The 26,586-nt window shown below is 41.8% G+C and overlaps 1 protein-coding gene across 2 annotated transcripts in view; it reads left to right on the top strand.

The window, feature by feature from the left end:
- The window catches only part of lyn (LYN proto-oncogene, Src family tyrosine kinase), a 91,322-nt gene that overhangs the window by 20,114 nt on the left and 44,622 nt on the right, over window positions 1–26,586 (top strand). The window contains exons 2-4 of one of the 2 annotated variants that reach the window (XM_080194214.1): window positions 19,645–19,709; window positions 22,551–22,605; window positions 22,700–22,799. In XM_080194214.1, coding sequence (XP_080050340.1) covers window positions 19,650–19,709; window positions 22,551–22,605; window positions 22,700–22,799 — 215 coding nt within the window. In that variant the 5' untranslated portion in view covers window positions 19,645–19,649. Of the gene's footprint in view, window positions 1–19,644; window positions 19,770–22,550; window positions 22,606–22,699; window positions 22,800–26,586 lie in introns of both variants that reach the window. The other variant, XM_080194213.1, reaches the window with a different exon arrangement.

The raw sequence follows: 26,586 nt of genomic DNA, 5'->3' as shown, positions 1-26,586 counted from the left end.
CCCATCTGACTAACGGTGCCAAACACATTACCTTTTTTTCACCTTCTGTGGCAGAGATAATTTAAAAGGCTGGAAATACTCTGTCAGGATGCATCTTTGGAGAGTGAAAAATATTTTCTGTTTTAAGCAGTTCTCGATCCATGATAATATGTTACCTCAATCCCATGCACTCTACTTTTGGTTACAAATCCCTTGTAGGACCTTATTGAAAGGGTTCTGAAAATCCAAATACACCATATCTGCTGGTTCTCCCTTATAAGAAATAAGAACATAAGAAGAAATAGGAGCAGGAGTAGGCCATCTAGCCCTTCGAGCCTGCCCCGCCATTCAATAAGATCATGGCTGATCTGTCACTGCTCAGTTCCACTTTCCCGCCCTCTCCCAATAACCCTTAATCCCCTCTCATCAAAAACCCATCAACCCGCGTCTTAAAAATATTTAGCAAGGCAGCCTCCACCACTTCAACGGGCAGAGAATTCCAGAGATTCACCACCCTTTGAGTGAAGAAGTTCCTCCTCAACTCCGTTCTAAACCGCCCCCCTTTTATCTTGAGGCTGTGCCCCCTAGTCCTACTGTCTTTTTTGAGCGGGAAGAGTCTCTCCATCTCTATCCTATCCATCCCATTCATCATCTTATACGTCTCAATGAGATCTCCCCTCATTCTTCTAAACTCTAACGAGTACAAGCCCAGTTTATTCAGCCTCTCCTCATAGCTCAACCCCCTCAACTCCGGTATCAGCCTAGTAAACCACCTCTGCACTCCCTCCAAGGCCAAAATATCTTTGCGCAGGTGCGGCGCCCAAAACTGCACACAGCACTCCAGCTGTGGCCTCACCAATGCCCTATACAGCTGCAGCAAGACCTCCCTACTTTTATATTCAATCCCCTTCGCTATGAAGGCCAGCATCCCATTCGCCTTCCTGACCACCTGCTGCACCTGCAAGCTGGGTTTTTGCGACTCATGCACAAGAACCCCGAGGTCCCTCTGCACCGTCGCCTGCTGCAGTTTTTCGCCACGTAAGTGATAATCCTTCCTATCATTATTCCTACCAAAGTGGACCACCTCACACGTGCCAACATTAAATTCCATTTGCCATTTCCTGGCCCATTCGCCCAGCCTATCTAGATCCTTCTGCAGACTCTCCACACCCTCCGCACAATTCTATTTTGCTAGTTGCATCCACAAGGAACTCCATGTTTGTCAAACATGGTTTGCCCTTAAGTTTTGACTCTCCCTAATCCTACCATTTTTTAAATGTCCACTTAACATCTACTTCATAATAGATGCTGGCATTTTCCCTATTGCTGATGTCAGGCTAACAGGTAGGTCCCTGCTTTTCCTCCTCTTCTTTTCAACACTTTGGATTGTAGGTAATTGGGTCACAGAGTTATGGACTTGCAGTCCATTTTCCCTGTACATGGTCTGTGACCTTGTACGTGATGGCATTCCAAGTGCTCATCTAAAAACCTTTTAAATGTTGAGGATTCCGCTTCTATCGTTCCTTTCGGCAGTGAGTTCCAGATTCTCACCACCTTCTGGGTGAAATAGTATTTCCTCAAATCCCTCTAATTCTCCTCCTTGCCTTTAAATTTATAGCCCCTGGCTATTGACCCCTCTACTGAAAGGATAAATTTCTTCCTATCTATGTCCTTCATAATTTTATGCACCTTGATTAGCCTTTTTTCTGCTCTGAGGATGGCAACCCCAGCATGGCCAACCTCTTCTTATAACTGAAATGCTTTAGCCCGAGCAATATCCTGGTAAACCTCCCCTGCACTGTTTCTACTGCAATCATATCCTTTCTATAGTGTGGTGACCAGAACTGCGCAAGTACTCTAGCAGTGGCCTAACAAGCATTTTATTTTCATTATGATCTCCCTGCACTTTAAGTTCTATGCTTCAGCTAATAAATGTAAGTATCTCATATATGCCTTTTTTAACCACCTTATCTACCTAGCCTGCAGCCTTCAGGAACCTATGGGCATGTCCAAGCTCCCTTTGGTCCTCTGCATTCTACTGTTCGTTATGTATTCTCTTGTCTTGGCCCTCCCAAAATGCATACCTCATGCTTTATGGGATTAAATTCCATTTGCCACTGTTCAGGTCAAGGGGATTTATTAACTTACAGGCCCATTAATTAATCCAGTACTCCTTTTTTTTACTAATCTATTTTAATTCCTCATTCTCACTACCCCTTGGGCCTCTAGTATTTCTGGGAGACTTTTTACATCTTCCCCCATGAAGGTGGACAGAAAACTGTTTAGTTTTTTTATCATTTTGTATTTCCCCATTATAAAGTTCCCTGTCTCTGTAATGGGTGCACGTTTGTATTTGCCAATCCATTTTGCATACCTAGACCATTCTGTTCCTACGTTTCTTGTTGTTTACACTTGTATTCCATTTTCTCTAAGTTTCATGGCTCTCCTTTGCTCAATTCTAAAATGTTCCCAATCCTCCAGCTTACTACTTGGCAATTTAAGCATTTTCCTTTATCTAATACAATCTTGTTAGTCATGATTTGGTTTTTGCGCTTCACAGGAATGCAAAGTTGTTATAAATCATGTATTAATTCTTTAAATGCTTGTCATTGCCTATCTATCTTCATACGTTTTATAATGTTATTTATTAATCTATCACAGTCAACCTGCTCATCATTACCTTCACAGTTTTCTTTAGCTTAGAGTTAAGACCCTAGTTTTGGATTGAACTCTATTATTTCCATACTTAATGTAACATTGTACATATTGTGGCCACTTTCACCGATAGGCTCTTTACAATAAAATTATCAATTAGCTCTTTTTCATTGCACAATGCTACATTGAGAAAGCCATTGCTATTAGGTCCCAGGAATTTGTACTCCAAATCCTCTCTGCTAATTGGAATCTATATGGAGATTAAGTCCCCCATGATTACTGTATTGCCCTTGTTACGTGCACTTCTACTTTCTTGATTTATACCACATTAGTTTAGTCTATAAAGAACTTCTATTAATATGTGCTGTCCCTTGCTGTTTTTTGACTCTACCCAAACCAATTCTACGGGCAGACTTTCTTCAAAAGAAAGGCAAGTGAGTGAGAAAATGGAGGTTTTCTTGTCAGTTATTTCAGCGATGTAAGTAATGGTAATTTACTGCATGCTATGCAATATGCTTGTCTAAGAAGCTGGCTGCTGAGCTCTAGGGGCACCATTCCCAAATCTTCCAATATGCTGTGTGTTCAGAATACTGGGAGATCTGTCACTCCCTCCACCCCACCTACAGAGTTCTACCTTTCCTTCCCTCGTATGGATCTCCTCCTCAGGCTACCCCCCTTTGGCAGTGCAAGATGCTAGGGTGGCACTGCCTCATGAACACTGCCTGCACCTGCCCCAACCATCCTGGAGGCTTCAGTGATCTCTTGTCCCACCAGTAAGGCCATCATGCCTGGTCCCTGTTGGTGGGAACCATCTGTGATCCTCAGCTGAAGAGGGCGCAGGTTGGTGAGCCTGACGATTGCATAAAAAATGTCATTTATATTGAAATCAGCCTCCGGCCCAAGATTTCTCAGGCAAGATTGAGAGGTGGGAAATCGGGTACAAATCCAATTTTGTTCAACTTCTCTCCCTATCTCGTTGGCTTACCATGCCGATTGACTACATGATGAGCCAGTGAGATTGTATCCTACCTTGATCTTTTGGTTCAAGATTTGATTTATTATTGTCACAAGAATTAACAAACAATGAAAAGTATTGTTTCTTGCGAACTATACAGACAGAACATACCATTCATTGAGAAGGAAATGAGAGAGTGCAGAATGTACTGTTACAGTCATTGCTAGGGTGTAGAGAAAGATCAACTCAATGCAAAGTAAGTCCATTCAAAAGTCTGATGGCAGCAGGGAAGAAGCTGCTTTTGAGTCTGTTGGTATGTGACCTCAAACTTCCTCCTAATATATTGATCTCATCCTTCATTATGAGTACTACCCTACCTTCTTTTCCTTTTTTATCTATCCTATCCTTTCAAAATGTTGGACCCCTTGAATCTTCAATTTGTATCCTCGGGCACACTGCAGCCACATCTCCATAATGACAACCAGATTATACCTATTTACCTCTTTGTGCTGTCAATTCATCTATCTTGTTGCAAATGTTGTGTCCTTTCAGGTGATTTAATTCTGTCTTGATTATTTTCAGTCTTCATAGCCTTAACTGCTGACATGTTTATATGTTATATCCGCACACTGCACTTGCTGTCTTGCTCTGTCTTCTCTTTGTTATCATACCTTCCCTCATTTGAAGCTCAGCCCTCTCTACCAGCATAGCTATAAAATTCACAGAACATTGGTCCCAGCACAGTTAAGGTGAAGATGTCCCAACAATACAGGTCCTACTTTCCCCAGTGTCGCCCGACTAAAAACTCATTTCTCCCACACCCAATCTTGAAGCCATGCATTTATTTATCCAACTTATCCACTAATATTCAGTCCTTCCATCATCGCACTGTAACAGCAGTGGCCCAATCTACAAGATGCACTGCAGGAACTCACCAAGGCTCCTAAGACTACACATTACAAACCCATAATAACCAAGAGGACAAGAGCAGAAGATACCTGGGAACACCAATAACTGGAGGTTCCCCTCCAAATCTTCACTGTGCTGACTTGGAAATCTATTGCCGTTCCTTCACTGTTGCTGGATCAAAATCCTGGAACGCTCTCCCTCACACATTGTGGCTGCACCTACTCCACACAGACTGTAGTGGTTCAAGAAGAAAGTTCACCACCACTTTCTTATGGGCAAGAAATGTTGGCTTAACCAGCAAAACCACATCCCTTGAATGAATAAGAATAAATTGTTCATGACACACAATGAATTGATTGACAGGTCTTTTTAACGTTTTGTGTTTTTTTAAATTTGACCCCCCACCCCAAAATCTTCTCCAGCCAAGAGCAAAAGTCCTAAACACTGGCACCAGTCGGCAAATCTGCACTCTTGGCTGAAGAGAATTGTCTATCCCCTTGGACTATAAGTATCTGCTACTACCATTAATTTCCTATTAACTGCCCCTGCTTGAATGGCTAACTTGTACCAAGATGCGGTGATCGAGTTAGCTTATCCACCTTAAAGCTTTTGTGCATACTGGCTGCAAAGACCTCAAACCTGTTGGACAATCGGAAATATTGAGGCTCCTCCACTTCTACCTTTTCGATCTCCATACCTGCCTCATTCGCAGCCCCTGACCAAACTTGCCAGTGATGGGACATTAAATTCAGCTCATTGTTTCTTACTTTCAGCACTCTCTACTTATGTTGCCAGATGACTCAAATCTTTCATGAATAATGCTATTTCATTGATGGATGTGTAAGTTCAGTGAATTTCTTTTGATCCTGCAGTGCCACAGGATGTCCATTGCACCTGCTTGCCTACAGGTAAAGATCAGAGGAACTTTCGACAAAAGTTTTGGGGAACTTGTATGGAAAATATTTTTGAGACTTTTTTCGGATTTGCCTTTTGAATATTCAATCTATTCAACAATATTCAATTAATTCAATCTATGCAACTTTAAACTGAATCAAAGTACAAAGCCACTAACCACATGAAGGAAAAAAATTCCTCCACTTAAGTGTAAGTGATCTAGAACTGAAGGGAAGACCTTTCAATTTTTCTTGCCCTCCTGCACATCGTTAGTCTCTATTTTTAAATAAGGCCACTACGATGGAAAAATAAATGTATTTTATGTTTTGAAAGCTAGGAAGATGCTGCAAAAGGAGACTTTTGCCCAGAGGGCCTTTTTTTGAAATTTGGTGAGTAGCTTTAGATAGCATTTGTTTTTAAAATAACCCTAACCCCTCCAAACCACCAAAATGTATTTGCTGAAGAAGTGTATTATGTGCCTATTTTCATTAATTCGTGGGACATGGGTGTTGCCGATTGGCCAGTATTTATTATCCATCCTTAGTTTCCCTTGAAAGATAGTTGAGTCGCATGTAGGCCAGAGCAGGCAAGGACAGCAGATTTCCTCCTTTCCTAAAAGACATTAGTGAACCAGAGTCACATTGTCCAAAGAGAACACTCTGGAAGAAGCTTCCCTGAATGGCAAAAGCACCATGAAAGCCCGACATCTATTATAACTAAAGACTAACAGCAAACTGTCTTTTAAAACAAAGTGGTTGATTACTGGACAGTCTGCTGAAACTCTCAAGCACAGACATTCAAACAAAAGAGGAAGGTTTCTGCAGAGTTAAAAGAACAATAATCAAAAAATCATTCAGAAAAGAATTGCTGCAATTCTAACAGCTTTGAAAAGTTTGAAAGCAGGAGACCCAAAATCACCATGAAGTCAGTCAAACCTGAAAAACGTGGGCACCTCCATGGCACAGTGTCAACAGACAGTCTGAATGTGGGGGAAGAAACGGCTACTGCATCCATGGTCTTAAAGACACAACAACATTTGAAGCAAAAGAAAAGGGCCTTGGACTGAAATGAAAAGACAGCCCAGAAAGGGCAATTGCCAATAAAGCGCTAAGGGAGCCAAGGGATGCAAACGACATAGAAACATAGAACATTACAGCACAGTACAGGCCCTTAGGTCGGCACAACATTGAGGGCCAATGTCCAACCCCAAAATCAAGCTATCCCCTCCCTATAATTCTGGAGTGCTCCATGTACCTATCCAATAACCGCTTGAAAGTTCCTAAAGTGTCCGACTCCACTATCACAGCAGGCAGTGTATTCCACACCCCAATCACTGAGTGAAGAATCTACCTCGGACATCCCTCCTATATCTCCCACCATGAACCTTTTATAGTTATGGCCCCTAGTAACAGCTACATCCACCCAAGGAAATAGTCTCTGCATGTCCACTCTATCAATCCCTCTCATCTTATAAACCTCTAAGTCGCCTCTCATCCTCTGCTCCAAAGAGAAAAGCCCCAGCTCCCTCAACCTTTCCTCATAAGACCTACCCTCCAAACCAGACAGCATCCTGGTAAGTCTCCTCTGCACTCTCTCCAATGCTTCCACATCCTCCTTATAGTGAGGTGACCAGAACTGAACACAATATTCCAAATGTGGTCTCACCAATGTCCAGTATAGTTGCAGCATAACCCCACAGCTCTTAAACTCAAACCCCCTGTTAATAAATGCTAACACACTATAAGCCTTCTTCACAGCTCTAGCCACCTGAGCGGCAACCTTCAGAGATCTGTGGATATGAACCCCAAGATCTTTCTGTTTCTCCACATTCCTCAGAATCCTGCCATTGACCCTGTACTCCGCATTCAAGTTTGTCCTACCAAAATGAATCACCTTACACTTATCAGGGTTAAACTCCATCTGCCACTTCTCGGCCCAGCTCTGCATCCTATCAATGTCTCTTTGCAGCCTGCAACAGCTCTCCACCTCATCCACTACTCCACCAATCTTGGTGTCGTCAGCAAATTTACTAACCCACCCTTCAGCCCCTTCTTCCAAGTCATTGATAAAAATCACAAAAAGCAGAGGACCCAGCACTGACCCCTGTGGTACACTGCTGGTAACTGGCCTCCAGTCTGAAAGTTTTCCCTCCACCATCACCCTCTGTCTACTGCGATGCAGCCAGTTACTTATCCATTTGGCCAAATTTCCTTCTATCCTACACCTCCTTAATTTCTTCATGAGCCTGCCATGGGGAACCTTATCAAATGCCATACTAAAATCCATCTATACAACATCAACTGCTCTACCTTCATCCACATGCTTAGTTACCACCTCAAAGAGTACAATCAAATCTGTGAAGTAAGACTTACCCCTCACAAAACTGTGCTGACTGTCGTGGATTAAACTGAATCTTTCCAAATGGTCATAAATCCTGTTTCTCAGGACCCTTGCCATTAACTTACTGACTACCGAAGTAAGACTAACTGGCCTATAATTACCAGGGTCATTCCTATTTCCTTCCTTGAAAAGAGGAACAACATTTGCCACTCTCCAGTCCTCTGGCACTATCCCTGTGGACAGTGAGGACCCAAGATCAAAGCGAAAGGCTCTGCAATCTCACCCCTTATCTCCCAAAGTATCCTAGGATGTATCCCATCTGGCCCAGGGGACTTATCCGCCCGCAGGTTTTTCAAAATTGCTAATACATCTTCCCTCAGAACATCTATCTCCTCCACCCTATCACGCACTCATCCTCAAAAACATGGCCCCTCTCCTTAGTGAACACTGAAGAAAAATATTCATTCAATGCCTCACCTATCTCTTCTGACTCCATGCGCAAGTTCCCACTACTATCCTTGACTGGCCCTAACCTCACCCTGGTCGTTCTTTTATTTCTCACATAAGAGTAAAAAGCCTTGGGGTTTTCTTTTATCCAACCTGCAAAGGACTTCTCATGCCCCCTCCTAGCTCTCCTAAGCTCTTTCTTTAACTCATTCCTGGCTACCTTGTAACACTCAAGTGACCCAAATGAACCTTGTGTTTTTTTTTTCATCCATACAATATGCCTCCTTTTTCCTCTTGACAAGACATTCAACCTCCTTTGAACATGGTTCCCTCACTTGGCCATTTCCTCCCTGCCTGACAGGGACATACCTATCAAGGACACGCAGTTTTTGTTCCTTGAAAAACCTCCACCTTTCATTTGTGCCCATACCTGACAATTTCTGCTCCCATCTTATGCTCCCTAATTCTTGCCTAACTGCATCATAATTGCCCTTGCCCTGTCGTGTGACCCTATCCCTCTCCATTGCAATAATGAAGGACACCGAATTGTGGTCACTGTCTCCAAAGTGCTCTCCCACAAACAAATCTAACGCTTGGCCCGGTTCATTACCCAGCACCAAGTCCAATGTGGCTTATCCACCTCTTGTCGGCTTATCCACACGTTGTGTCAGGAAACTCTCCTGCACGCTCTGTACAAAAAGTGTCCCATCCATACTATTCACTCTACAAAGGTTCCGATCAATATTTGGAAAGTAAAAGTCACCCATAATCACTACCCTGTGACCTCCACACCTATCCATAATCTGCTTTGCCATTTCCTCCTCCACATCTCTATTACAATTTGGGGACTTATAGAAAACTCCTAACAACGTGACTGATCCTTTCCTATTTCTAACTTCAGCCCATATTACTTCAGTAGGCAGATCGCCCTCGAAATGCCTTTCAGCAGCCGTTAAACTATCCTTGATTAACAATGCTACTCCTCCACCTCTTTTACTGCCTTCCCTACTCTTACTGAAACATCTATACCCCGGAACTGCCAACAACCATTCTTGTCCCTGTTCCAGCCATGTCTCCGTAACGGCCACAACCTCATAGTCCCAAGTACCAATCCATGCTCCAAGTTCACCTACCTTATTCCTGATGCTCCTTGCTTTGAAGTAGATACACTTCAATCCACCATCTTGTCTGCCTGTACACTCCTGAGGCCTTGGTACCTTCCTCAGTACCTCGCAATCCTCAACACTGGCTTTTGGACTACATCATATTTTCCCAACCCCCTGACAAATTAGTTTTTAAACCCCCCCCCCCTCCCCCCACTGAAGAGCAGATACATATTTCCCTCCCAGGATATTAGTGCCCCTCTGGTTCAGGTGCAAACTGTCCTGTTTGTACAGGTCCCACCTTCCCCAAAATGTGCTCCAATTATCCAAGTAAATGAAACCCTCTCTCCTACACCATCCCTGCAGCCACATGTTAATCTGCACTCTGACGGAACTATGATCCAGGTAAACCACAGGATAGTTGCCATCCATGCCAGTACAATGAATTTCACAAGCCAAAGAGTTTTGGCCAACAAGAAATGGCTGAGAAGCAGCCAAAAGGTTCAATAATTTCTTGAAAATGCTGACATAATATCCAAACTGCCACAGCAGATGGCAGTGCAGAGTGTGCGGATGGCTATGAATGTAGGAAAGCTATCCGAGGTAACTCTCAGAAGAAGCAAAGTGTGCAAAAAGTTAGTAATGCTGTTTTACGGTAAAACGTTCACATTCAAGCTGAACCAGAAGATTCAAAGCACAAGATCCAACAATGTGCTGAAACCCAGAGTAATTTGGCAAGAGGTCAACAAGAAAATAAAACCATTAATTGTCATTCAAGATTGAATGCATGACCATTCTGCAACATGAAGAGACTGTCTCTTTAAACAGCAAAATGGAAGCAGAGCAGAAGAAAGGGTTGAATTACAAGAAAACTCAATGAAGCAAACTAGCTTCACAAGGAAAACCTGTTTCAAATCCTATAACAGTCCCCCAGATCAAAGTTTATTCCTCTGGAAAATTACAGAGATGCAAAATTAATTAAGCATCACTCTGAAGAATCAGTTGGCAGATGAGGCACTGAAGTATTCAATATTCCAGGAGGAAGATGAAAGCTACAAGAAAGAGATGACGCGGTTGAATAAGATGGCATTGAAAGGAAAACCATAGAACTTTCCAAGCTGTGAATGGATAATGAAGCCATGAGTAGCTTGATTTCAGAACTGAAACAAGTGAGATTTCGCCAGAGACAGACCACTGAAGGACCAAGGGCAAAGCTCTGCTGCAGACAAAAAAACAGAAATAAGATTGTAGAATGTAAATTCACAAGGCACTCAAAAAAAAAAACAGCTGAGCTGAATGGAAAAATTTAATAAGCTTGCAATTTGGCCCAAGAATAAAGCAGCAAAGAAATGCTTGACTGACATTGTAAAACAAGTGGAGATGAGTTGTGGAACATGGCAGACACCACAAAGAGAAACTTGCGTACAGTCAAGGAATGAACAGTCCCTTCAGAAAGAACTGGACAAACCCACAGTATTGATGAAGACAAAAGGCAACTCCATCACAAAATCCAGGTCAAATGCAAATAATCAAGTACCAGAAACAGTATTGCAGCCATGCCTCCAAATGTGAAAGAACTATCAAGCCTCGAGACTGTCGGAATTTATAAAGTCAAAGACTTTGACTTGAGATAGGGGAGCAGGGATAGCAAGTAAAGATTGTATTGCAAATAGTTAGACTCTTTTGGAAAAGAAAGGAAAGTAAATTCATGCTAATAATCTGGGATCTATACATCATTACATACTAACAATGAACAGAATCTTAGAATTGTTAAAGCGCATTATTTTGGCCCATTATTTCTGCACTGGCTCTCCGAACGAAAGCATTAGTTAGTACTACTCCCCTGCCTTTCCCTCATACCCCTACACACTGTTTCTAATCAAGTAATCATCTGATGCCCTCTTGATTGCGTCAATTGAACCTACTTCCACTGCACTGCATTTCAGACCTGAACCACTCGAGTGTAAAAAAAAAGTTTATTCTTCCATCACATTTTGCTTCTTTTGTCCTCTTGTCCTTGATGCTTTTGAGTAGGGATAGTTTCTCCCTATCTACCCAGTTCAGCCTCCTCATGCTTTTGAGCATCTCTGTCAAATCTCCTCTGAGCTTTCTCTCCAAGAGAAAAGTCCCAATTTTATAGGTATATTAAGAGCAGGAATATGACCAGGGCAAGTAGGGCCTCTTGGAGACAAATGTGACAATTTGTGTGTGGAGTGGAAGACATAGGTGAGGTTTCAAATGTGTACTTTGCATTTATATTCAGTATAATTTAAGTATAGAAATCAGGCAGGGGCATTGTGATTTATTTGGACAACTTGACATTGTATCGGGTCTAAGTGGATAAATCCCCAGGTTTACATACCATGTATTCCAGGCTGCTGTGGGAAGTAAGGGAGGAGATTTGCAGCAGCTCTGGCAATTTTCAAATTTTCTCTGCCACAGGAAAGGTGCTGGAGGACAGCTAAATTGTGGTACCATTATTCAAGAAGGGAAGCTGGGAGAAACCAAGAAATTAAAGACCAGTGAGTCTTAACTTCGTCGATAGAGAACTAACGAAAAAACTTCAGAAGGTCAGAATTAATCTCCACTTGGGGAGGCAAAGATTAATCAAAGATAGTATGGTTTTGTCAAAGGAATATCATGTCTTACAAATTAAATTGAATTTTTTGAGGAGGTGATTAGGTATGTAGATGAAGACAGTGCAGTTAATGTAGTCTACACTACATTCTGTAATGCTTTTGACAAGGTCCCACATGAAAGGCTGAAGATGCTAAAAACCCATGGAATCCAGGGCAATTTGGCAAACTGGACCCAAAATTGGCTTCTTGGCAGGAGGCAGCAAATGATGCTTGAAGGTTGTTTTTGTGACTGGAAGCCTGTGTCCAGTGGTGTTCACAGTAAGAAGTCTGGCAACACCAGGTTTAAGTCCAACCAATTTGTCCAGTGGTGTTCTGCAGGGATCAGTGCTGGGTCCCTTGTTGTTTATAGTGTAGACTAATGATCTGGACTTGAATGTAGGAGATGTGATAAGTAATTTGCAGATGACGAAGTTGATAGTGTGGTAAATACTGAGGAGCAAAGCCTTAGATTGCAGGATGATATAGATGGGCACAGTAAAAAGTCTCAAAACACCAGGTTAAAGTCCAACAGATTTATTTGGAACCACGAGCTTTGAGTGCCGCTCCTTTCATCAGCTGAGTCGTACTTATTGTGAGACTGCTTATTGTGCCCCCCCCAGTCAATGCCAGCATCTCCACATTATAGATGGGCAGAACAGTGGCAAATAGAATTTAACTCCAAAGTATGAGGTAATGCATTTTGCATTAAGGCAAGGGAATATACAATTAAGAGAGACCATGGTGTGCATGGACACTGATCTCAGAAGACCACAGGGGTTGTGGACAAATTGGTTAAGAAGGTATCTGGGGCAGTTGCCTTTGAGCCAAGGTATAAACTATAAGAGCAGAGAGATTATGATGAAGCTGCATAAAAGTTAAGATGAGCTTTATAAAACACTTGTTAGGCCGCAGCTGGATTACTTTTTGCAGATCTGGTTGCCATGCTGTTAGAAAGGATGTGATTGCACTGGAGGGAGCACAGAGGGGATTCACCAAGATGCTACCTGGGCTGGAGTGTTTCAACTCCATTTGACAGACTGGATAAGCTGGGGTTGTTTTCCTTGGGGAACCTGATTTGAGGTATAAAATTGAGGGGCTTAGGGTGGAAAGGAAGGAACTTCCCCTTAGCGAAGGGTTAATAACCAGGGGGAATAGATTTAAGTTCAGGGGCAGGATGTTTATAGGAGATGAGGAAAAATTTTTTTCGCCCAGAGGCTGGTGTGAATCAGGAACACACTCTGCCTGCAAGGGTGGGAGAGGTAGGAATCCTCAACGTTAAGAGGTAGTTAAATGAGCACCTGAAATGCCGTAGCATACAAGGCCAAGGGCCACGTACTGGAAAATGGGGTTAGAATAGCTAGGTGCTTGATGGCCAGTGTGGACTGAGCCTCAACATCTCCAATCTTTCTAATTGATTGAAGTTTCTCATCCCTGGAACTATGAGGCTAATGTTGTGAGGAGAAAACTGGAGATAAGTGTTGTCCGCCAATTCAAGTGACAGATTAGTTTGTGGAAGAAAACAATTGAGTTGTGTAAAGACAAAAGTATAATTTAGTCATTTGCTAGATGGCTGGTGTATTCATTTCACTAAATTGGTCTGGGTGATTGCTGGCAAATAGAATATATTGAACAAATTTTCTTGAATAACTATGTCAGCAGCGTAGCTCAATAGTTCCTGAGGTAAATGTCATGTGGCAGTTTGTGGTCACATCTGCAAACTGGCCTCATAAGGGACTCGAGTCTTACTGTCTAAAGGAGTTATTTTTGAACATATTTTGTTGTGGTACCATTCACTTCTCTCCTGTCCTTGCCACTCAAACACACACTCCATAAAAGTATAGCAAGAATACATTTTTTATTTTGATACTTGCATCAGTGAACCACTTGTCTCCCTTCAATAATCAGACATATTTTGTACTGCAACCAAAGCACAACCCCCAACGCTGCAGGAATTCTGAGCCTGACAGATTTTAACTCTCCCAATTCCCACTTCCCTCTTCCACTAAGTGTGATAGATGTCTCATCCTGTTTTTTTAAAAAAAACAAGCTGTCTTCATCAACTTGCAAACCCCACTGAACCACCAATTTCTAGTGTGCATAATTAATAGAATTCAGGTGCACACGAGGCTCACTCAAGGTTGTGCACTGATTTAATTCCTCTTTGCCAGACTGGAAGGCAATGATTGGGTTACAGACTTATCTTGATCCATGTATGCTAACATGAAATTTCTCTAAGTAATATCACTCAGCTTTCAATCTCTTTCAAAGATAGTCACTAGGATTTACTGGCCGTTCGTTCCAGCAGGATCTTCCAGTCCCACCAACAGCAGGCCTGATTTCTCAGCGGTATAGGGTGGATTCCAGGGGAAATTCCACTGACGGTGGCAGGAACTGCAGATCCCACTGTTGGCCAGTGGCAGGCTGCCTTTGCAGTTAAGAACTATGCCAAGGTGGCAATCACTTAGCACAATTATACTAACATCCCTTGGTAAGAGGGTCCATTTAGTTATCACTATGGGAAATGGTCTATACCTGAGGAGAGGTTTGTTTTTTTTTGCAAGTGCATTTAAACTGAATTTTATCTTCAGTGTTGTAAATGAGTTCACATAGTGATCACTTGCTATATTCTTTCATAGTGCCTTAATTTACTTCATGATTTGTGGTTGTCACTGGATCTGCCAGCATTTATTGCCTCCTTACAAATTGCTCCTGAAATTGGTAGTGAGCTGCCTACTTGAACCATTCATGCCACACAAGTGTCAGACAATAACCATCCTCAATAAGAGAGAATCTAACCATCTCCCTCCACATTCAGTTGCATTGCCATCACTGGACTCCACATTTGGGAGTCACCATTGACCAGAAACTAAATTGGGCAAACCACTTAAATACTGTGGCTGGTCAGATTAGGAATCCTGTGGCAGGTTAGCTCACCTCATGACTTCTCAAAGCCTGTCCACCATCTGCAAGGCATTAGTCAGGAATATGATGATATACTCATATCTTGGTTAGATGAATGTGGCTCCAACACCACAAGAAGCTCAACACCATCCAGAACAAAGCTCACTCAATTGGTACCCAATTCACCACCTTAAGTACAGTGTCCATTATCAAATGCACAGGTAGCAGCAATGTGCCTCACCCATAAGATTCACTACAGTAACTCACCAAGGCTCCTTCAAAACCTATGAGCTGGGAAAGAGGAGGGCAATTGATGTACGGGAGCTCCATCTCATTAGGAGACTACTTGGCCCATCCATCTTAAGTTGCCACGTGCCATCCTGACTTGCAAGTATATAGCCATTCCTTCACTGTATCTGAGACAAATTCTTGGAACTTCCTTTCTAACAGCACAGCAGGTGTACCTACACCACATGGACTGCAGTGGTTTGAGAAGCTGGCAGCTCACCTCCCCCTCAAAGACGATTGGGAATGGGGAATAAATGCTGGCCCTGGAAACAATGCTCACATCCTGTGAATGAGGGTTGTAGGGCTGGAGACGATTATACAGAAGACTGAGGCAATGGACGCTTTTGAAAACTTGAATGAGAATCTTAATTATAAAAGACATTAGTTAGCCAGCAAGTTATTAATAACAGTAGTGTCATGGTACAACTATGCTTTCCAATTGTTGGAGATCAGATGTTTGAATAATTTTAGGACATTTAGATCTCAAATTTTGTCAATAATCAAGATCAATACTTTATCTCTCAGATCAGCAACCTTTTCAAGCCCAAGAACCAAACTACTTCAAAATTCAGAATAAGTAGTTAAGAATGCAGTTACATGACTGAAAATATACAACTTAAAATCCGGACTTCTCCCCTCGTGCTGTTTTTAAATTCTTGGACCTTTTCCACCCCCCCACCGCCCCCCGCACAGCCTCAAGATAAGGGGGGGCGGTTTAGAACGGAGTTGAGGAGGAATTTCTTCACTCAAAGGGTGGTGAATCTCTGGAATTCTCTGCCCGTTGACGTGGTGGAGGCTGCCTCGCTAAATATTTTTTAGACGCGGGTTGATGGGTTTTTGATAGGCAAGGGGATTAAGGGTTATGGGGAGAGGGCGGGAATGTGGAACTGAGCCACGACAGATCAGCCATGATCTTATTGAATGGCGGGGCAGGCTCGAAGGGCTAGATGGCCTACTCCTGCTCCTATTTCTTATGTTCTTATGAATGACAAAGTGTCATAATTCATTTCATATTTTACTAGCAGGCCATAGGATGCTGACCCCTGGTTTACATTGTCTTATTTAAAATAGAGAATCCGTGTAATATCTTTTGGATTGTATTCCATGATTCCATCTCTTTTTCTAGTTTTGATGCAATGCACCACTATAGGTATATAGGAACTCTGAGAAGAGGGGAGAATCCAAATAATAATTTCACACATGCTAACATTCAAAGCAAATTTTGTTTACTTGGCTCAATCTCCCTTCTCTCCTCCAAAACATGGAAAAAGAAGTAAATCACATGTCCTGTCGAGATTGTGGCTGACTTGCCTATTTTTGGTGGTGTTTCTTTTGCACTATTAACTATCTTGAATCATTTGGCTTTGTGCTGCAAGCTCAGGGCTGTTTGCCAAGGTCTGTTGTTAAAACCTTGCTGTCCAAGTTGACCTTTGTCTCCAGCAGCAGGAGGAGTGTGATGTTGATTTCCTCCCTGTAATGATTTTCCGGTTGGTCTGTGAATAAAGCTCCAACCTCTCCTCCTTCCTTGGCTGTGATTTATTTAGCAGCCACCTCCTGTTAAGGGGCCAGGACTGAGACTGTTGGCCGTTATTGTGTCAATTTGAAGTAGGCAGTGAGCCACAGCATTTAGCAAACTGCAATATTATCTAATTCAATAGACATCTTCAATGCATGCTCCCTGTGATGTCCACATTTTTAAAAATTATGAAAATTCAATTTCTTTCAAATGTAGGGGTGATTCTCGGACCTCCCCACACTGTCAGCAGATCACACCGAGCTTGGAGAGTAGTGTGTGGGCCTAAAAATCTGCTTCGCGCCCAGCACTAACAGTTTGCGAGTCTCCCAGCTCCTTTCTAATGGCATGAACTAGATCATGCCCAGAAAGGGTTGAGGTTGGTTAGCATATTTAAAGTAGTATTTAAAAATGCATAACCTGTTCTAATCCTAGTTCTCGGAAGATTCCGGCCTTCAAATGTGACCTGATAAGAGTGAAAATTATCACTGGTCTCCACTAGTGGAGATCTGGCGCGATGGTCGCGCCAGGGGGCTCAGAGCCCATTTGAAGCCTGGGTGGTTGGGGCATGACTTGGCAGTGCCCACCTGCTGAGGCCACTAGTGCCCACCAGGCACCCTGGCTGTGCCAGATGGGCACTGCCAGTGTGCTGGGGCAGTGCCAAGAGGGTGGGGCCTGAGTCAGGGTTATGACTGGGGCTGGGTCATTTGGGGGAGGCAAGGGGTGGGGGGGGGCATACTGAGAGCCAGATTCCAGCGACCTATGTCATGGAGGGGCCAAGGGGATTAACCGATTTTTATTTTGTTTGGAGAGGGGATCTCCCACTTAATCTGTGAGATCAGGGTGACACACACACACACACACACACACACACACACAACAGCATGCCTGAGAGACTGGTGCAGATCATGCCGTTATTGTTGTCATTATGACACTTTACGGACAGAATTCTCTGAACTCAATGTTTAAACACTTCTGCGGAGAATATATCATCCGTTCTGCAGAGAAAATAATCAAATTCCGAATGCACCATACAAAAATAATGGACAAAAGGGACCCCGTTGAGCCATCTAACCTATTCTACATAATTGTGATGCGCACATTTTCCACCTACCACAGCTGTGCTAAAAGAAACTTTGTTTCCCCTTCCCCCGGCAAATTAAAAAAAGTGTAAAATTCCTCTGAACCATTAGGTAATTGAAGTTCATCCAGGAGAGAACATTATGCCTGGTTTGTTCCAGGATACCTACTTTTTGTTTGTGACTCCCTCCTCCTCCCTCCTCCCTCCTCCTCCTCCTCCCTCCTCCTCAGAAATGGATCCAGCACATATTTAAAGGAATGCAGCAACTCAGCATCACTGTCATAAGCTGGCAAGCTTTACCATGCGATCACTGCTGAGATTTTTTTCAGCTTTCTGGTGCAATTTCCTTTGCAGCAGATAATACTCTGGCCACATCAGCGGAAAGCCAAGAATGACATTTTATATTGACTGCCTAATCACAAAGCATCAAGGCTGGAAAGAAGAAATAATAATCTTGCATGTTTTTGTTTGCTTTCTATCTCCATTCTAAGCTACATTACTGTTTAACTAATTTAAATTAAAACAATAGTCAACCCATATTCTGAACCTGGCCACTGTAGCTTGGCTGATGATCTCCTCAACGCACATGTTTTAAAAAAAATCTTAAGGCCTAAAAATGGATTTGTAAAGGAACTGAAAACTGAAAGATTAAAAGATATGTATGTGTGAGAGGTGGTCTGTTTGAGTAATATGACCATACTATACCAGTGTTCGTTCTTGGAAATCGAAGAGGGGAGGGGACAGGGAAGCAAGTCTGAACCTGGGAGTAATGGCATAAGATGGACACGGTTCATTGAAAAGATAATGTAACCAAGATCACAGAACTTCACTGGTTGCTTTCGCTTTGTAAACACAATGAATGAATATTAGGGCTTAGAATGCAATTATGAAAAAGATGGCTGATCTTTGGTGAAGATGCACGAGGATAGTTCATATTGAAGATAATACTGCAGTCCTCATTCCTACCTGCCTACTTCAGATCAAGTTGCTTAAACTGTAAATAGTCATAATAATGCTACTGTGTACAAATAAAACTGTCCAAGTTTTGGAGATAAAACTGATTACGATTTTTGGGAAGAAAAACCACTCCTCGTTTACTCCCTCACCTCATAGTATAAAAATTCAATATTGAGGTACTTGGCATCTGCATTCCTTGATTTGAACACTCCATTGCTGAACAGATTCATTCTTATTGAGGAGTACAAGAGTAAGAACAAGGTCGAGATGTCAATTTAAAATGAGGGCAGAAAGTTAAGATGGCATGAGGGGACGCTCCGGTTTTTTTTGTTTTTGCAGGATTTGAATTGCCACCTACCCAAGATCTGCTGCTGAGTAGACTGAATAACTGCAACTTTGAAGATCTGATTGTCAATTTTGTATTTTGCAAATATGGTGGAATAGTAAAAATGGATGTGAAATTTTAAATAATTGTAACTGGTAAATCTTTGGTTCTTCACATATTTTGAGAAAAGGGTCTTTAATGTACAAAGATGGTGAAGCTGATCTTGGACAATAGCAAGCAAGTAGCTCATCTAACATCATAAAATCATATAGTGCAGAAGAGGCTCTTCAGTTCACTGAGTCCGCACTGCCACTTGAGTTCCATTGGAAGCTACTATAGTTCCAGAGGACCATAGGCTGCTTTTCAGTCTGAGAGCTGACTGGTGGAGATTTAATCTTGGGTCATCATACCTCTGGGGAGGGGCAAGATTGAGAAAACGAGGTGGCCTTGAGTAACCTCAGTGATACGGGAACAGAACCCATGACGTTGGCATCATTCTAAATCATGAACCAGCTTTCCAGCCAACTGAGCTAACTAACCATTACTGGGAGTTCCATTAATGACCAAGACTAATCATTCCTATAGTGGTCATCAAAGAGTGACAGTAGACTTCATTTGTTGAATGCATAGCCACATGAGTGAGTTAGTTTTTGAGAATTTTACCACTATTCTTTTACAGAAAATATGGGATGTATAAAGTCAAAGAGCTTCACTGAAGAACCAAAAGAATTGAAGGAAAAACCAGTACGTAAATCTGAACCAACTATTTATGTGCGAGATCCCACATCCAATACACAAGTGCCAGTAAGTAGTGAAGGGAAAACCTCATGGCACAGAGCTGGATACATGCATGACTGATTTATTTGAAAAATCCATTGTCCTGATCATAAATCTATGAACTAAATCTTCTGATTTTTGTCTAATTTACTCTATTTACCAATCATCTTTTCATCACTAATAACTAGTGTTGTATTTTTTTAAACAAATTTCATGAGCATTTAATGTATTGATCTAGATATTAAAATATACCCCTCCTCCAACTGCTCCCTTCTGTGCACGACTCAAACATACACCTTTCTCAGTTTCTCTTCATGCCCCTTTCTGACCTTGTCCAAAAGACCCACTTCTTGCTCCATTGTCCTTTTACTAACTGATAAATGGTTTCCTCTCTTAGGATTTTCAAACTGCCATTTCCCTCCCTGTTCTTAAATAATCCAACCCCAACCTGCCTGTCTGAAAATTTACCTATGTCTCTAATCTCCCTTTGTCTACAAAGGCTTTTGTTAACTTTTTAATCTCTCTACCGTGAAACGTGTCTCATGTTTCCAGACTTGAATTGCTCCAGTCTGGTTTCTGCCTCTCCCATAACAGTGAGTCCTTATCAGAGTTACAAATGACACCTTGTGTGACTGACCAGGGTGCACTATTCACCACTTCTCCTCCCCAGCCTTAAACGGTTGACTGCACCACTGTCTTCCAGTGTTTTAGCTCGGTGAGATTGTTCTTGCTTGGTTTTCCTTTTAGCAACCTAAATATTTAACTAAAGTGGATAATTTAATGCTTCAAGCTTGCTTTGCCATTCAGTTTGGTCACAACTGATCTGTGCCTCATTTTCCCCATTTAACTGCAGATCCTTCAACCTTCATGCAACTAAAGTTCATTACTCTACTCTCCAATTTAAAATCTCCAATTCCTCCAGCATCCACAGCTTTTTTTTTGATGGAGTGAGTTCCAGATTTCCATTACATTTTACTTCCTGAATTCCCTCCTAAATGGCCTGGTCCTAATTTTAAAATGATTCTTTATCCTCCAACAGATGATGTGATTTCACAGAATTGTTATATTGCAGAAGGTGGCCACCTGGCCCATGGTGCTCCAAAGGAACATCATGAGTTAGTGTCATTCCCTTGCCTCTAAAATGTTGAATGTATTCAAGAAGCAGCTGGATATAACGCTTGGGGTGATTGGGATCAAAGGTTATGGGGAGAAAGCAAGTTTAGGCTATTGAGTTGGATGATCAGTCATGATTGTGATGAATGGCAAAGCAGGCTCGAAGGGACAAATGGCCTCCCCCTGCTCCTATCTTCTATGTTTTCCTGTATCCCTGCACATTGTTTCATATAATGCCCTTTCGAATGCCTGGATTGAACATGCCTCTGCCTCATTTCCAGGAGGTGCATTCTAGACCCAAACCATGTGTTCTGCAAAAGTTTCTTCTCACAGCACATTTGCTCCTTTTGCAAATCACTTTCAATCTGTGCCCTCTCATTCTTGATCTTCTTACAAGCAGGAACTGTTTCTCCTTATCTACTCTGTCCAGCCCCCACATGATTTTGAACGTCTGTCAAATTTCCCTGTTCCCTTCAAGGAGAACGGTCACAACGCCTCCAGTCTATTCTCATAACTGACATTTTTTTATCCCTGGAGCCATTTCTGTAGACGTCTTCTGCACTTTACGATTCTTTGTAACGTTTTCATCACCTTGGTCAGATTCCCTTCAGTCTTCCACAGTCATGGAAATTCAAACCACATGTAGTGACCTATCCTGACCCCTCAAAGCCCTAGTGTCATTTTGGTGAGTCTGTGCTGCACTCCTGCAAGGGCCACTATACCCTTCCTGAGATGTGCTGCCCAAATTGAATGCAATATTGCAGATGGCACCTGACCAAAACTCAACACAATGGAAGTAGGACTTCCTTCACTTTTCTGAATATAGTTAATATAGTGTAGTTTCTTCACGTTCTACTTGCTTCTTTGGTTATACCTCATGAGCTATATTTACTAATAATTCCTCACATCAAAGACTTGTATACTGCCAGAAAAAGAGTTTTTGATGCTCCCAGGAGGTTCCTGTGACTTGTATAATTTCAGATTAATATTTAATAAAGTTTCTTTTTGCCTGTAAGCATTGAACATGTACGTGCTAGAAGACAATAAAGCAGTCTCTCTTTTTCTATAGTTGAGATTTCTAATGGTAATCTTTGGAGCTGATACTGTTACACAAATGATTACAACACTAGTTCATCCACATTTCCCGTGATTTGATCATTGATCCAGGGGAAATTGTCGTTTAAAAAAATTACCTTACACTTTCTACGCTTCTGTTAAATTTAATACTGTTCTATATTTTCCTAGTCTGCTGGGAAACTAGCATGAGAAGCTTTGATCAGATCTATGGCAATTAAAACACAATTGTTGGAAGGTTTTGGCTGAAGAAGGAAATAATCTGTGCAGTGAAAAATATATTTTTCTAAATAATAAAATGATTGCATTTACTTCTTAAAAAGTATATAAAGCCTACTCTCTTGTGTTCTTTCAATGCATCTGGTAACTCCCTTCCTTCTAATATTTGCCATGGATACAATGATTGAGCTTGTGCAGTTGTGGTGCTACGTGACTTAACTTTTCCTTTTTAATTCTGACTCCGCTTGAGGGCAGATTTCCTTTTTGCATGTGTAACAAGGAAACATACTGAAAATTTGATTGAATTGTTTCTTTTGAATCCATATGCAAAGCAGATTGAGGTGATTATATAATCAGCTACATTAAATATATTTCTGTTCTCAAATATTTGTCTTGTTTTAGACTCCAAACCAGGATTCTCATCTTTTACCTGGCCAGAAGTTTCAGAAGTTTGAAGGTAAATTTATGAGCAACTTTGTATCCATGTGGATTCACTCTTTCTATTTTGAGTTTGCAATCACTTTAATATATCTTCTATTTGTATATGATAGAGACTGATGGCAAAATAGTTATTGCCTTATATCCATATGATGGAAACCATTCAGATGACCTGAACTTTAAGAAAGGGGAAAAACTGAAAGTGCTTGAAGAGTAAGTGCTTAACATTTCTCTCTCTTGTTCACTCAATCACATATTTATTTAAGAATCTAAGTGCATAGACATTAAATTAGTCACTCTTCAGTGAAATTTCATTTGATTGCCTTTGCTAGTGTGGGCAAAACTATTTGAGCTCTGTACAGGATCAAGTTTTATTGGTAATGATTAGGACCAATCATTTTCAGAGTAAGATACTTCTTGCTTTGCAATAAGTTTGAAGCTTTTAAGTTTGTTTATTAATGTCACAAGTTAGCTTACGTTAACACTGTAATGAAGTTACTGTGAAAATCCCCTAATCACCAAACTCCAGCGCCCGTTCGGGAAGGAGAATCTAGCATGGGTAATGCACTTAATCAGCACGTCTTTCAGATTGTGGGAGGAAACCAATGCAGACATTGGGAGAACATGCAGACTCCACACAACCAATGATCCAAGCTGGGAATTGAACCTGGGTCCCTGGTCAGACAGCAGTGCCATCCACTGTGCCACCATGCTGACCAGGATCCACCTCGGCCAGCTCACAATGCGATTCCTGCCCAACCAAACTTGCTTCAAAAGATCAGTCATGTAGAATGTGTTTTGCAGACAATATTGAGGTTGAAATTAATCTTTTGTAGCCCAAGGCTATTTGGCCAAAGACAGGGGAGGCCTGTGCTTTTCTTGTGGGGCCCAGAGAACTCTCCTGACACTTTTGGATCCTGTAGTAAACTACCAAAACTTGCCTTCAGCCTCCTCTGACCACATTCCTGCGTGCTCCCCAGATTTCTCAGGTGAATTTGGGATTAAAATCATCTTGGGGTCCAATTGCACTGTAGAACCTTGACTTTGACACATATCAGACTGTATCCAATGTTTTCAATGTCTTCTGAAACCCCACAACTAAAAATGACAGTGGGACAGCTCAGGTCAAACTGCGAGGTGAGTATTCTGTCCCTATTTTAATCATTTCCCTCCCTGGACACACATTTGTTTCGCCAGAATACTAGGACTCAAGCATCTATTCATTAGTTCCAGCAACTTGATTATTTCCTCCATCAGTGAATTCTGACTCTCTGATACTACAGATGACCATCAATGTCCTCAGTTGTGAATTATCCCTGTGCCCTGAACTGTTCAGTGTTGTCTTTTGGCTGATCACATTCTGAATAGCTCACCTTCCAGGCATTCCTTCAGGATTGAGGATGATTTGCTTCCACTCTGGTTTAATAGTTACTTACTGCATATTGGGGAAGGTTATGTTTGGGGGTTGGGTGGATGGGTTTTTGGAACATTTGTGTGCTCCCTCCAATGCCTTGACTTTGCCTTTGTCATTTAGGATAAGGGTAAGCTTCTTCACTTAAAGGATTATGAATCCTTGGAATTCTCTAGCCCAGAAAATTATGGATTCTCTGGCTTTAATATATTTAAGGTTAAGATAGACAGACATATTTTTGGATGTTTCGAGGAATCGATGGATACAGAGAGCCAGTGGGAAAGTGGAGTTGAAGAACAAGATCAACCATGATTTTACTGAGCAAGCTTGATGGAACACTTGGCCGTCTTGCATTCATATTCCTTACATTGTTGTTGTTGTTGTTTGTGTGATCCCAACAAAATTTCTCAATGCTATGGTGCCTTCCTGCATGAACCACCTTTTTGGTTGTCATAAGTCAAAAACTCTCTAAGGAGGATGTTTGACCACTTCAACAGTGCTTTGAGGACTATTTCTGCTGCTCTTGAGAGTCTTCTGCCATGACTGAGTGCTGAGTAGAACAGCTGCTTTGGTAGTCTGGTATCAGGCATGTTATCAACATGTCCTTCCCAGCAGAATTCTGAATAGAACAGTTCAGGAAATCCCTCAACTTCCTGGAATGTGGCTATTAAGGGAGTCCTTTGGGTCTAGAAGTTCAAGTTCCTGCAACTAAAGGACAGAAAATGCTGGAAAACTGCTTGGCAGCATCTGTGGGGAGAGAATGTTTTTGAGTCCAGTACGATTTCTTCAGAGCGGAGGAGAGATAGAAATATGATAGATTTTATGCTGTTGAGAAAGGAAGGTGGGGGCAGGGGAGATTAAATGGCATACAAGACAAAGGGAGTTGTAATGGTACTAAAAACTAACACCAAGACTTTCCAGCCCCTGCCATGGTGGGTATTTTGTTCGTTTAAACCCCTGTAAAATTCTGCTCTAATGTTTTGACCAGAGTAAGCATTAATCGCAGAATAAGGGCTAGCACTGTCTGAAAGCAAAAATATGGCACGTAGTTCACTTCTGAAGTTGTTGAACTTGAGTCCAGAAGGTTGTAAGGTGCCTAACTGAAAGATATTGGAATGTTGTAGTAGTCCAAGGGAGCAATATGAGTATGAGAACAGCAAGGTGAGTTGAAATGGCAAGCGGCAGAAAGGTTGCGATCATGTTTGCGGATTGAGTAATCAAGTTTTTGAGACTGGATTGACCGAGACTCTGTGATGACTGACTTCTTACTCATTCTCATTAAAATTTCCCTTTTCCACTGCATCAAAGGTAATACTTCTGTCTCGTTGTTTCATTTGAAATTATAGGCTAAAGTTTATGCTTTCAAACTAAGTTCTGAGGTTGCTGTAGCGCTTCAATGTGGTTTAGAGTGCTTCCCTACCTGCCTGGCTGCAGAAGCAGCTGCAAGGTATCCTTGCAAGAGGGCCAGCCCTTCAGTTATTGCCTGGTTGCAAAAGCTATCGGAGATGTGACATCTCCATTTTGATGCAACCTCTCTCTCACTCACCTGATCTGGCAGCTTGCTGCCTCTTTCAAACTGGAAACTCTGGCTCTCCAGCTTTGAGAGCACATCACTGGCCTTAATTGCCCACACCTTGGCCTGTCTGGGGAAGATCAGAATTACTGTTTCACTCAAAGTTCAGGATTCTGGCCAACATTTGAGTGTGACTGTGGAGTTCAGTGGACCACAGGAAACATTCTGCCCCAAATTTGGGTGAGGTTAACTGTGCTCCAAACTCACTTTAACAATCTACCCTCTCTCCCACTCCATTTTACAGATTGCCTGGATCATTCTATTCTTATGGTTGTCCATAGCCTCACCAGTTAATCACTTCTGGCTACTGTAAATATATTTCATCAATTATATTTCTGTTTTGCAGCAAGTTTTCACTTATTTTCCCTTCAGCTGTATAAAATTTTAATAAAATCTTAGTTGCTTTCCGTTATTTTATTTTAGATCTGGTACAATGTTTTTGTCTAGTTGAGCCTGAGTGTTCATGGTCTTGATTGCCCCCCCTGTCAGGTTCTCCTGGGTATAATAGGGATGTCCCCAATGTTTAATCATAAAAACCACCCTACCCCCAACAGTTGGATGATAGACAGCTAAGACTTTCATCTGGACTGTAAACAGTCATGTGTTCAGGCTGGAGCGGAAACCCAGGAGGAAGTGACTCCCTTCACTGTGCAAGAACATCTCAGCTCTGACACACTAAACTAATTCTGCCACATTGGCTTAAAAGCAGACCAGAAATGCACATTGGTGCACATGGACATTGGTGAAGTTAATCAGGTAGATTTTTCATCCTCTCTCCTGGTCTTACAACCACTTGTAATTCTTCAAAACAAAATGCAACTACTTCAGTTTGCACAGAAAATCTACCATTTTTTTGTTTTTTTTTGCCATAGCATATGTGCATTTCTGGGAAGTAGGAACACAGTTTCAACCAAAACTATTTTAAGAATGAGAGTAAAATTGGGCTTTTTGACTTCCTTCCCTGTCTTTCGAAAGTCTATAATTCCCACCATGATTCTTTGTCACTTCTCCTAATT

This window comes from Carcharhinus amblyrhynchos, chromosome 8 (assembly GCF_965287045.1).
Source record: "Carcharhinus amblyrhynchos chromosome 8, sCarAmb.v2.hapA, whole genome shotgun sequence".
Taxonomy (NCBI): Eukaryota; Metazoa; Chordata; class Chondrichthyes; order Carcharhiniformes; family Carcharhinidae; genus Carcharhinus; species Carcharhinus amblyrhynchos.
The sequence above is the reverse complement of the archived record's forward strand: the minus strand, read 5'-3'. Positions and strand labels throughout refer to the sequence as shown.